Raw genomic sequence first — 13,773 nt, 5'->3', positions numbered from 1 at the left:
GCCGGGCCCCACCGGCCTCCAGGGATGGGCAGCTCTCACTGACCGGGGCTCACAGCAGCGCAGGCAGTGTCCCCAGGCAGTGTCCCCAGGCACGGGGCTCACTGGCCAACCAGCCCTGCAGAGCTGCCTCCATCACTGCACCCTGCAGCACACCATGCTCCAAAACCCTCAGTCACACAAACTTCATTTTTATCTCAGCTCAGCCTGGTGTTGCCTGTTTCAGTTTGGGAGGTTATGTTTATTACAGAATATTCCATGTTGGAACTGACCCATAAGGATCATCATAGTCCAGCTCCTGGCCTGGCATGGGACAGCCCCAAGAATCCCAAAGCAAATCCAGAAAAAGCCCCAAAGAAGGCTGGATCACCTCATCGGTGGCTCCACAATGGCCAGAGGGATGAGGCCCCGAGTTTCAGGTGGCCCAGCTGTCCTGCTGTGTGTCCCACACTGCCACCAGGCAATGAGAGGATCCTAAAAGTGGGAAAACACCTCCAAGATCATTGAGTCCAACCATCAACTCAGCACTGCCAAGGCCATCATTAACCCATGTCCCCAAGCACCACACCTCCGTGGTTTTGGGATGCCCACACCCAGAGGGAGGACAGCAACCACCAGCCCCATCTCACACTTCCTGGGGACACCTGATCCCTCAGCACCATGGCCTGGTGTCCCAGTGATGGGCAGAGCCCCAGCGGCTCTGCAGGAGCCTGTGGGTCCTGCTGTATGTGTGCTGAGCAGGGAAACAGCCTGTTCTGGAGACCTTTCTGTGCCAAGCAGAGCATCCCTTCCCAGCTGGCACCATCCCCATGGCACAGTGACAGTGACACAAGCCCCGGATCCAGCACCAGGCTCTTCCTGCCTCGGAGCCATCCAAGATTTCCAGCTCTGGCAGCAAATGAGAAACCCCAGTTGAGCTTCAGAACATCCTAAGGCAATTCCTCAAAACAAGAGGATGTTAAAATCCACATTTCCCAGAGAATTCAAGTAGTGCTTTCCTGAAAATGGGAACTATCTGTGGCTTCACGTGCAGCTCTGGATAGCAGGACTTAAAACCCAACCTAATCAGGAAAGTTTCCATGATAAACTTGGATTTGCCTGTGCTACAAGGATCTTGGTTTAGAATCCAATTTGGGTTGGAAGGGACCTTAAACATCATCTCCCTGCCATGCACAGCATAGGAAGGTGAAAGAGTTGGAAAAGAGGATGATAATTTTGTACAGGGCTGCCCTTGATTCCAGCTCTTCACTAATTTCCTCTTCAACTTGCACATTGTGACCTTTCCAGGCAAAAAATAAATTTTAAAGAGATATAATAAATAAATGAATAACAGCAATGCATGCAGGGAAAGCATGCCAGAGCCAGCTCTGGAGCCTGCAATCCAGATCCCTGCTCCCAGGACATATTCTAAATCTCAGTCAATACCACATGTTTTCCAAGGAACGAGGCGTTTCACATTTTATTAATTCTCACTAAAGCCCTTTTTATTGCAAACTTTCTATTTAGCATTTGATTGCAGCCACCACCACAGAGTCTCTCACTGTATTAGAGCAGAAAATCTATTGATATTTTTCTTTCCTGCCATCTCAATCCCAGAAGGTGCTATTGAAATTAGTTCAAATACACTTCCAGAGGTCTCTTCCAGCCTGAGCTACTTTATGATTTTTAACGTGTATTTGTTTCTTCGGTGCTCTCACACAAATTTGGTACTCCACTTCCACAGGTGACTGAAGCTCCATGTTGTTATTCTCACCAGGATTTGGCCTCTCCTAAAAAGAAGGCTAAATATGCCAAACAACTCACTTCAAGACCTGCAAGTATATGAAGCTAAAAAAGACCATTTCAATATTTTTCACCTTTTCAAAGCCCAACTCTTAAATGGAAAACCCAACTTAATAGAGTGTTCAAAACCCCACCATTCTGGTCTGATTTAAATCAAATGGTTAAATACTCCACATGTTTGGCACAGCCAGAACTATCTGCTTAGCAAACAGATGGCCACCCACTATTAATTTGCCACCTTGACATGGAAATGCAGGTTGTCAATTAATTAAAAAACAAATGCCAGCAGTCTTCAGTTCACATTACGACCTGCAGCCTTTTCTCTTAAGTGAAAAATAAATAAATATATATATGTATATATATAAAGCTACCACCTACTAATGCAAACTCTTGGCACCTAATAAATGCTGGTCTCAGCTTGAACAGATTTATCAAATTTAAACCATGGTGTCGCCAACATCATCTGGGCTAGAGGAGCCTAGACCATAATTCCAGTGTCAGTCCCTAAATATCCCTGGATTGAAGGCTGACCTCAGTGTCTGGCTGCAGGGCTGGACCCACGGCACTCACTGGAAGGTTTTTCTTCAAGAGCTGTTTGATCTTCAATCAACAATGCTTATCAGTGCTAAAGTCTGCCAGCCATCCCCCAAAAGTTTGATATTTTTAACAGCACATTCTTCTTCTCCTTTGAATGCTATTTAGAGACAAGATAATGCACCAGGGGAAAGTTGCCTCCCTGGGCTGAGCATGAACAAACAGAGCAGGATCTGATGGGGGGAATATTTTCCACTGCTACAAGCCCCAGTTTCTGTTCTTTATGTCCCACCCCCCCCAGTATTTCTGCTTTTTCTTCTTCATATGATAATCTAAGGGGTTTTTGGGCCATTGCATAAGCTGAAACAAACCAAGATAATTCAGTTAGAATTCACTAAGGTTTTAATGCATTTCATTTTCATGCTGACAAAGTTTCTCTTCTTTTTGTTGAGGACTCCAGGGTACACTGCCCCTTTTCTGACAGTAGGGACTACAGATCTAATTCCCTAAAAATACATCATTCTTCCACTGCAGGCACAATGTTCTGAGATGGCTCAATGTATAAAACCCCTCTGTTCAAAGAAGGACCCAAGAAAACTAAGAAACAGAGAATAGATCTGTTATTTATTGACAAAAAAGAAATAAAAATGTTAGGGTTTAGTAACTGTAAGTGCTGCAACAAAACCATGGAATGGTTTGGGTTGGATCTTATCTCACTCCCTGCCAAGGGCAGGGACACCTTCCACTGTCCCAGGCTCCTCCAAACCCTGTCCAGCCTGGCCTTGGGCACTGCCAGGGATCCAGGGGCAGCCACAGCTGCTCTGGGCACCCTGTGCCAGGGCCTGCCCACCCTCACAGGGAACAATTCCTTCCCAATATCCCATCTGTCCCTGCCCTCTGGCAGTGGGAAGTCATTGCCCCTTCTCCTGTCCCTCCATCCCTTGTCCCCAGTCCCTCTCCAGCTCTCCTTGAGCCCCTTTAGGGCCTGGAAGGGGCTCTGAGATCTCCCTGGATCCCTCTCTTCTCCAGGTGAACAGCCCCAGCATTCCCAGGCTGGCTCAGAGCAGAGGGACTCCAGAGCCCTTGGAGAATCTCTGTGGCCTCTGATGTTGGGGGCCTTCAGCAGCCCCCCCTGCCCGTGCCCTCCCACAGCACCACAGCGCTCCCTGGGAGCATCTTCCCCACTGCACAAAGGCAGGGTGATGGTGGAATCAAGCAGCTCATCCTTGCCCAAGGGCTCTCAGGGGGGAAAGGAGCTCAGCCTGCACTGCTGGAACAGGCCTGAGCTCCACCAGCTCCCCACTTGGGCCAGCACCACATGAGGCCAAGCTCTCTGTCACAGTCTCCTCTCCTTCCCAGCCAGCATCATCCTTCACATAAAACTGTTGCATTTGAGGGTTTTCAAAAGGCTTGACAACTCCTAAAGAGCCTACACAGCCCTACACCTTCCCAGGGAGAGGTTCAGGGATAAGTGGCTGGGTGAACCTGGTGAAACTTCCTTCATAGGTATAAATGTGGAGATCCACATTTTGGAAGAGAGAAGCCTTTCAGATGTCCCAGGCTCTGCTTGCACTTCTCCACAGACCTGGATCTCTTGCAGTGGATACTCAGTGCTCAGGGTGGCTCAAGTTATTCCTGATATAACCCCCACATGTCTGGGGGGCCCTGAACTGAGCTGGTGCTTCTGGAAAGGGACACCTAGGCCAGTTCCTGGAGAGGATAAAAGGCAGAGCCATGACACAGCTCTTATCTCCCAGCCTTGGCCACTGGGTAGAACAGAGATGGAGAAGAAGATGATTGTTTTTTCTACAGTGGAGAGGAAAAGCACCGTGCACATGCAGACGTTAGGGAAGAAAGGGGATGGAGCCTCCCCAAAGAGCCCAGATGGGGATGGAAACTCTGACTCATCAGTAGGTTCTGTGGGAAGAGAAACCTGCTAATGTAGTCCAGCTAATCCCATTAAAAAGTGCTCCTTGCCACAGGGGAGTGGACCAGGATCCATGGGGTGGTGGGGAAATCACAGCCTGGGTGACAGTGAGGATGGTGGCACATCACCAGAGGGGAGGGTGGCATGTTCCAGGGCTCGTCCTCCACCTCCCCTGAGCACCACAATGCCAGGGCTGTCCCAGACCTTCTCCTCCAGGCTGAGAGTTATTCAGCCTGGAGGAGAAGTGGAGAAGAATTATGGTGCTCGTTGGGAATGGGGAGAAGAAGCTCAGAGCAGAGCTGCAGCAGGTTCTGCCACTTTCCCCACAGGTCCTCATACTGTCACCCCTTTCCTAGCACCTGCTAAGTCATGAGATCCTTAGAGACACAAGGGAGAAAAAAGGCACCATGAAAGCACGGGGTTAAGCCCTCAAACCAACAGAAATAAATTAAACCTTCCACATTTTAAACACTGGCACAATCCAACCTCCTGTGTCCAGGTCTAGCCCAGAATTAGAGGTCAAGAAGCTGCCTTGGACCACAGCTGGGCTGGTTCCTGCAGATGAGGTTTCTCTGGAGCCACCAACACCAACCAGAGCTCCAATAATCTCCCCACAAGAACAATCCCTGGCTCAGGCCCCTGTGTAACACTTCCCTCCCAGCTCCCTTCAGCACGGAGCTGAGCTGCAATCTCACAGTCGTCAGGAAGAGATTTAATTATATCTGCAGAGGTCAAGCGATCCATGCAAAACATGGGGGCGGCGGGGAGAGGTTCTGTGGCATGAGGCAAAGATTCTGCCTGCAGCACCACGGCAGCCAGGGCTGCTTCTCAGGGAAGAAATGGCATCCATCAGAACACAATCTCCAGAGGGAAACAATAGGAAAAGGTGGGGGGGAAGGCAGACAATTAAGATATTTAAATCTGGTCATACAGCTGCAAAATAATGTGATTTAATGCTGTTTTCTATCATTTATATATATATATATATATATATATTAAATTCTTTAAAGAGTGGTGTGATCAGTGCTTGTTCCAGTAAGTTTTGTTGGGAGATTTCTTCCTGCTGAAGCTGAGCTTTGTATCCCCAAGCATACACTATAATTACATATATTATATATAATATATCATATATAATACATAATATAATTTATATCACATATTAGATAATAGCTGATTTATGTACACCATAGACTATAGTATATGCCATCTATAATTTATGTGTAATATTATAGAACATACATTATGCATTATTTAATTATATTAAAACGAGTGTAAAATCACAAAGGTGGAACATTAGAGCTCAAACCTCCAATTAGGAATTAATAGTTTGAAAGCTCTAATCACACTAACACTTCAGCCCGACTTGAGGAATACTGAATAAGATCTCAAGAGGAGGCAGAGGTGCTGCTACACGACAGCTCAGACAGAAGCCTCGCACTCACCGGATGGAAAATTGTCAGGAAAAACACATTAGCAACACAATAACTTATTTTTAATGTGGAGCTGTTAGGAAAACACAATTATATGCTTCATTTATACTGCAAGATATAACCCAACGTATGGTAAAAGCATTTAGAGCTCGTTTTGTAAAAAAAACCAGAGGAGTACAAAGGTAATAGGGGAAAATTGCACCTCGAGGGGAAAACGCTCCCCCCTCCCAGTGGGGCCAGTCTGTGGTGGTGGAGCATCCTCAGCTCCTGCTCCTGGTATCCAGCAGGGAAGAGATGCAAAGTGAAGGCAGCATGAAAATAGAGATTTTTCTGTGAATGCTGCAGAAAGATCACAGTGCTAACAACAACCTCCAGGAAAGGAGCTGGCAGTGCCCATCCTTACGAGGAGGAGAAGCTGGAAGAGCTCCACAAGGTTCCAGGTGCTCTCCCACTGCCCTGGCACAAGGATCAGCCATGCACCCTCCCGGTTACAGGATGCTCTGGTCTGTACAAGAAAATACAGTTTATTAACAGAATGTTTTCTCAAACCCATCCTGGTGCCTGCTGCAGGCTCAGAGGTCCAGGGCAGAGCTGTTCATGGATTTACCCTGCAGTTATGGTGATGTAACACCCACAGGCTTTGGAACACTGATTCAGGGGACAATCATTGATTTGAAGAATTGTAAATAAATCAGAGAAACTTGTACAGTTTTGATTCTGAAGTTTTTGTCTCTTGATGCTTCCCCTGCTACAAGGACTTCCAGGGATCAGGCCCTTGACAAGGTTATTCAGAAGCAGCCCAAACAAACATGTTGTTACACACAAGTCAGGCCGGTCTTCAAAACATCTCCCATTGTTCCCAAAACAACCAGATTAAAGCCTGCCCTCTGTGCATGCAGAGAGAACAACATTTTCTATGAATGGATGGACATTCATTATTTAGCTCCCATGCCCTGACTTAAAGCCCAAGGCAAAAAATGGAGCTTCAAAGCTTCAAACACTTTCTGCTGTGCAACCCATCAAAGGCCACTCTGGAGAAGGCAGGGTTGTCCCACTGAGTAGCTCAACCATTTTCCAGAGGAAGCTCTTGCCCATATTCTGGGCCTAAAAAAAAAAAAAAAAAAAAAAATTAAAAAAAATTTCTACATTTGCAAATCAACAGGAGCTGCCTGCCAAATGAGAATGAAATGGGCCTCAAATTAAAAATCTGCTGGACTTTGTTCTCCATCCAAAATCCTCCATCTCCAAAGAAAGATTTATGCTACTTCAAAACAGAGTTGGCTTCGGAAGTAGGAAGGGAAAGAATGTATTTTATCTTTCAGAATGGCAAAGCAGTGCTGGAACAAGGAAAAAGGGAGCGTGTTTATCACTGCAATGTACAATTTATTGTAAAAGTCAAAACAGAACATTTCACAGAAATGCATTTGCTGCATCGACTCGGGCTCATACCAGCTCAGATCCCGTTTCTGAAGGGTTCTTAAAAGAAGAAGAGAGCATTGGTTGCAGATGAATACCCATCACACGACTAATAGAGCTTAATAGTGTATTGGCAAAATAGTTTTTGTCAATATATCAGCCTAAAGGGCAAGAGAGAGGGTGTGTTTGGAGAGGCAAAGCTGCACAATCCTACAAGGAAAATTTGGGAAAAGGTTTGATGCTGCTGCTGAATCTTACAGAAATACTGCAGGGTTAATAACAGGGCGCCAGCACGGGAGTTCCCAAGGACCAGGGGCACTCCCAGGGCCTCACTGCAGTGTGGATTTGGTATTCCCAGGCTGGGTCCTCCTCCTCCTCCTCATCAATCTCCATCAATTCCACTGGCTGGAAATTGGGCATTGTGCTAAACCCAGTCTGACCGTCATAACAGCAGAAGCAAGCAGGAAGAATTTATATTTAAATTTATTTCTGCAGGAAGAATAGAGATGATAGCTCACTCCCCCAAAGATGCCCCTGGGGAGCAGGATCACTCCTCCTGCATCACAGCATCCCTGCACACCCTGCATGAAACAGCACAGGGTATCGTGCTCTGGCAGGATTCCTGTCACTGGCCTCCCTTGCCAAGGCATTTCTGCTTGGGCAGAGAAGGAAAAACTCCCTCCTGAGCTTCATGGACCCCCACACACAATTTAGGATCTAGGAAAAACCCTTCCATGCTGGTCTATCAGCCAGCACACCAGATCCTGTCACTAAAGCTCTGCTAAGAGCAGAACCTCAGTGTCATTAAAATGCACTTTTTTTACCGTACCCTGATTTACTTATTGTGAAATACAGCTGCAGAATCTCCCTAAAGCTCAAGAGAGAAAAATCCCCACATTTTCTCAAAGCAATTAGAGAGGTGGGAAAATGCCCCACCAGGGATCAACACTCCCTTAAGTGCTGCAGGAACACGCTGCTCTCACCCAAACACCGGCACTGCACACGGGCAGCTCAAAACCCTCTGAAAGCTTTCCTGGCAATGAGCAGGAAGGGGTCTGCAGCAGGTACCAATGCTGCAGGAAAATGGCCAGAGGGGACAGAAAAAGGGGGTTAGACCCAAATTGAAACAAGGAGTCCACACCAGAGGTGGGTGTTTCCTTCAGCAGTGCTCAGGTGGCCGATGACAGGGATGGGTGTCACAGTTTGGATGAGGGCTCTTCACACTGTCAGCTGAACCTCCCCAGTCCCTTGTGGCCACTGTGCAGACACCAGAGGTGTTCCTGCTGTCCCAGGGATGGAGCAGGTACTGGATCCAGCCCACAGGATAGAGAGGCCAGCACTCCAGAGTGAGAAATGCTCATTGCAGCTTGTCCTCTCCAATGGCTCCTTATCACCCCCACACCTTGGGCTGAGCACTCTGTAGCCCTAAAAATCCTGTCACGGAGTTTCAGGCTGTGAGCAGCATCTCCCTGGGCACCAGGAAGTTTGGGGCTGGCGCCTCTTCCCAGCTGCCATGGCAGGCTGCTCCATGCAGGACCACCAGTGACAAGGACTGGTTTACACAGGGAGCCCTTTTCCCTGGCTTTGATACATCCTGATCCATCAGAACTCCTCACCAAACGCAGCAGGGAGAGCTCCTTCTCACCCCTCCTGACGGGGCAAGAGAGCTCTCATTATCCACTTGTGAGTGTCCAGCCCCTCACCACCTTCTCCATCCCTCCCAGTGGCCAGCCCTTCCAGGGAAAACAGGGATGCTGTGGAAGCAGTTGAAGAAAGGGTGCAAATTCCCCCATTCTGGGGAGGCCTGGGCTGAACACACACTCCCATTTCATTATCCCTCTAAACATCCCTGGTCCTTTCAGAAATGGGAATACTGATGTGCAATAGGCCCCTGTGCAGCTGCAGAGAGAAATTGTGGCTGACTGCAGTGAGCAGGCGAGACCAGAGACCTCCCGGTAACAATATCATGTCCAGTAAGTGCACAAAACAATTCCTTTAACATTTCAGACTGCTCTGGGCTGAGGCAGCTCACGGCCATGGCAGAGCTCTGCCGTGCTCCCAGCCAGTTATTTATGCACAGTGACACTGCACAGCCCAGCTTTGCTGCCTCCCCCGAAAGAAAGAAAGAAATGAAGGGAAAACAAAACAAAACAAAACAAAACAAAAAATCCTGAACAAAACAAGCTTTTTAAATCAAAGAGGTCCATAGAGCATGTCCATAAACTCAGCGAAGCAGGAAGACAGCAAAGAGCCTGTAAGTGCTCCTTGCCCTGGTTCTTCCCAGAGATGGATTTTATCCGGGATATCTGCATGCCTTAGTGGGAAAATTCTGATTTTTCCAGTCCACCCTACCCTCCTCTGTAGCTTTTATAAGTGGGAATGCTTTGAGGCAGACACTGTCTCAGCCCAGCACGGCACAGGAGCAATGGGGTTGGGACTGGTGTGAGGTTCTGGAGTTCCCAGAGTATCCCAGGCGGCTCCAGGCAGCAGGAGAACCCTTGTTCCATGGCAGCACAAGAGAACAGCACACTGCTGGTGCCCCTCGCCTGGATCCACCCCGCACCTGCCGGGGCTCAGCGAAGGGAAAGCAGCAGAGGCACCTCCTCCCGCACCTCTCCGGGCCGCGGTTTGGTGCTGAAGTTCCAGGCGCGATACCTGCAGCCTGCCAGGGAAACAGAGCCAGCCCGTTCCATCCCTGGCCTCACTCCGGCGGCCTCACGCCCCAGACAAACGTGCGCGGCTGTGCATAGGCAAATGTCATTTGATAACTCGGACAAGAAGAGAAGGGGTGGGGGGAAGCGCCCTGAATATCAGCAAAGGGTAAGTCACTTCCTTTCTTCTGCCGCTGCCTTAGGTCCCCGGTAGCAGTGACAAGAGCAGCATCTGGCGGCAGCGGCCAGCCCCGGGCCGCTCCTCTCGCTGTCCCGTCCATCCCGGGCAGGAGCAGCGCCCATGGCCCCGAGCCCGCCGGGCCGCGCTCGCCGCGCCCCCACAAGAGGCGATTCCCGCAGGTCCCGGCCCGGCGGCAGCGAGGACCCGCCGATCCATTGCACCGCCTAATCCGGGACTAATCTCCGGGATTCAGGGCACGGATGAGCTGAGGACGAGGGGCCCCGAGGCTCGGGGGGACGCGGCCCCAGAGACACTGCGAGCCCCGGTTCCCGCACCAAACCCCGCCAGGGAAAGCGCATCGTGCTGCCATCCAACAACTTCTGGTAAACGCGAGTCCCGAAAGGCGGCAGGGTCTGGGGCAGCCGCAGCTGGCAGAGAGCGGCTCAGGCTCGCACATCCCGCATTTCTGCTCTCACACCCCGCGGGCCGGTGTTTCAGCGGGACCATGTCCTGCTCCCGGGCGGTCCGGCTCTCCTTAGAGCTTTAAGAGCGTGTTTAGTGTTTTAAGAGCAACGGCGATGATAATGAAACACTCTGAAGGCAGCGGTACGCAGATACAAGCGAAAACAACCAAAGTTGTTTCCTTTCAGTACAATCCGGCCTCTCAAAATAAACCAGAACTATTGGGTTTGCTACAACTTAATAAAAAGAGATGAATAACCCAGTGGCAGAGAAACAGTAAATTACATCTCCTGAAACACAAAGATTAATTCACCGCTCTGGGAAGCCACACACATTTCCCTCTGCTTGTGTTTTAAGAGTTTGAGCCCAAAGTATCACAGCAGCGAGGTGAACAGACAGTATCCTGAGCTGCTCTGCCGATGCACTAGAGCACTCTCTCCTTTTATTAACTTTTTTTCACAGCAATTACCCGAATTTGGCCCGGAAGGCAGCAGGGATTACCGGGATGATCCAAAGGGATCTGGATCCCGCGGCTTTGTAGCCGAAACATCAGCGCCGTTTACCCACAGCGAGCAAGGCGACACTGGCAGAGAACTCCTTATCCCTGAAGTAGCATCTATCTATCTATCTATCCCCTTCTCCGGGATGAGGGAAATCTCCTGCGGCACCTCCGCGCTCTCCGATCCCCGCGGCGCGTCCCTCTCCCGTTCCCGGCGCCGGGGCCAGCGGGGAAATGGGGCTGAGGGGGTCTGCCCGCCCACGGGGGCTCTGGGGACACACGGACACCCCGGGCCGGGCCGGTGTCCCCTCGGAGGGCCGGACCCCGCTCGGGAGGAGCCCAGCCCGGCCCCGCGGCTCCGCAGCTCCTCGGGAAGGTGCAGAACAACAACGCGGCCAAGAACAACAGGGGAAAAGTGCCCGACAACAACCGCAACAACAACCCCAACGCACACCCCGCGCATCGCCCCGGGCCGAGCGCTCCCGGAGCGGAGGAGGTTAAACCCAGCGGGCACGGACACACGGACACGCGGACGGACAGACGGACACACGGACACGCGGACATACACACGGACACACGGACACACAGACGGACACACGGACACACGGACACACAGACGGACACACGGACACACAGACGGACACACGGACACGGCGCTCCGCTCCCGCCGAGCAGCCCCGGGCTGGGGCTCCCCCCGCTCCGCTTCCAGAGCACTTTCAAAATTCCCTCCCGCAGCCGCCGCCGGCACTTTCCCTCCCCGCGGCCGCGGGACGAGCCGGGGACCCCCCGCGCCCCCCGTACCTTGTTGCAGTGATAATAATCCAGCGGGCCGAGGCAGGGGGGGTCCGCGCCGGGCAGCGAGCCCACGGCGGGGGGCGCGGAGGGGTAGAACCGAACGTCCATGCCGGGGCTGCGGGCGGCGGCAGGCGGGGGCTCCAGCGGGCATGGACCCGGCTGCGGCGGCGGCGGTGCCTCTGGCGCGGGGAGAGGGCGGGGAGAGGGAGGGAGGGCGGCGCAGGGGGGGCGGTGGCGGCCCCCGGCCCGCCCCGCTCCGCACCGCCCCGCGCCGGGGCCGCTATTGTTCCGCCGGGCCGGGCGGCTCCTCCCGCCGCCGCCGGGGGCTCGGGCACCGCGGGCACAGCCGCCGGAGCCCCGCGGAGGAGCCCCGGGCGCTCCCCGGCCCCGGCCCCGGCCGCCCCGGCGGGGGAAAGGCCGCCACAGGCTCTCTGCCGGCTCCCGCTGCCCGCCGGTTCCCCTGGGACACCTCCCGTGCCCCGTGTGCCCCCTCCCGACACGGGACGGTGCCCGGCGGCTCCATTCCCCCCGTGCCCGCCCGCCGATGAAGGTCGCTCTCCGGCGCGCTGATCACCCTCAGCAGGACCGCAGTAGGAACCCCGAATAGGTCCCCATTTGGAACCCCCACCGGGCTCTAACCCTCCCTATTCTGGAAGGCCCCCCCGGGCGCTCTCCCAGCCTGTGGAGAACAGCCCGGCTCAGCCCCTGCCCCTGGCCTTGGCTTGCTCCTCCCCGGGGCACGGAGAGCCCCATTCCCCCCCAGCTCGGCTTCCCGCACAGCCCGCTCTGTAATTCCCGCTGCTGGAGGGCAGCTCCATCCATGACCCCCTCCCGGCCAGCCGGCTCCCCGGGCCGGGCTTGCAGGGCACGGCGGCCCGGAGAACCCCAGTGTCTGCCCGTGCGGAGGGAGGATGCTCGGGGTGAACAGGCTGGGCGGGCAGGGCTCCCCCTCCCTGCCCCGCCGCCGCAGGCTCTGCGCGCTCCTTTCCCAGCGGCTCCCAACAGATCCCTCTGGAAAAGCAGCCCGGTGGGAGAGGGTATTCTATACAGAGCGGTTCTGCAGAGCGTTATCCCATCCCCGGATCCAGGGAAACGCTTCGAAGTTGCAACAACCGGTCCAAACGCTGGCAAAGAGCTGGGACAGGGCTGGTGGAGTCAGTTTGCTGGCAAATCTCCAAGAGAAATTGCCTTTTTCTTTATCTCCCCCTCCCCCCCCCCCCCCTTTTTTTTTTTTTTTTTCCTTAGAAAAAACCCTCCTGACTGACTCCAAAGGCTTGTTTCCAACATGCACCCTTCAGGACCCTCTGGAGCTGGAAAACTGAGCGAAATAAATGCTGAGTTCTTCCTCCAGCATCTTTCCTTGCAAGAGTGGGGCCAATTCCTGCCAAATTCGGGGGGGGGGGGAGGCGGGCTGGGGTTTCGAGGGAATGCCAGCTCCAAGAATCAAGTGATTATGTAAAAATCGTAGCTCTCATTTAAATTAAAAACAAGCTTTCAGCCCTCGTGGTGGTGGAAAAAATTGATTTAAGGATAAAAAATTGTCTTGGGCACAAAAAAACTGCATCACATTTATTATTATTTTTCAAAGTGTGTGATTTTTTCTGGAGAACCAGCATCGATCCTTCTGCATTTAGCAGCGAGGCAGGCTGGATTCAGGAGTTCTCCACCAGGGAAGCTGCTCCGAGGGCTCCCAGTCAAAGGCATAATAGAGATGTCTAATATTTTGCATTAAAACTTTGAATATCTGAGCTCCACTGATCTGTGCCTTTCCTGATTTACAAACCCCCTGAAAGGACTTGGTTTTCCTGTCTCCCTGTTTCAGCAAATACTGAACTGACATGTCACATTATTGGAGCTTCATTATTTTTGTAAAACCTTCCCAAGTAGAGTGAGTGGTATATTACGAAGTATAAATAATTAAAACTAAACGAGAGATGTCAAAATAATGGAACAAAGTGTATTTTGCGATGCATTATTCTGGCTTGTTTATCCACAAAATTCAGTAATTAGTAAGCAGCCTCTGAGTCATTAGCAAGGTTTGACTGTATTATTATCTTTATTAATTATCATAATTATTATATTTCTTATATTGTGGAGTC

The 13,773-nt window shown here is 51.8% G+C and overlaps 1 protein-coding gene across 1 annotated transcript in view; it reads right to left on the bottom strand.

Annotated features, from left to right (window-relative positions):
* TOX2 (TOX high mobility group box family member 2) overlaps nucleotides 1-11,782 on the bottom strand; it is a gene marked incomplete at its 5' end in the record, with an annotated part of 149,884 nt that extends 138,102 nt beyond the window's left edge. The window contains one exon of the mRNA XM_083873445.1: nucleotides 11,681-11,782. Within this exon, the coding sequence (XP_083729571.1) occupies nucleotides 11,681-11,782 (102 nt within the window). The remainder of the gene's footprint in view (nucleotides 1-11,680) is intronic.
* Between the last annotated feature and the right edge of the window lie 1,991 nt (nucleotides 11,783-13,773).

Source organism: Zosterops lateralis (genome assembly GCF_965231275.1).
Source record: "Zosterops lateralis genome assembly, chromosome: 16".
Lineage (NCBI taxonomy): Eukaryota > Metazoa > Chordata > Aves > Passeriformes > Zosteropidae > Zosterops > Zosterops lateralis.
Note: the sequence above shows the minus strand (reverse complement) of the source record. Positions and strands in the feature narration are given on the sequence as shown.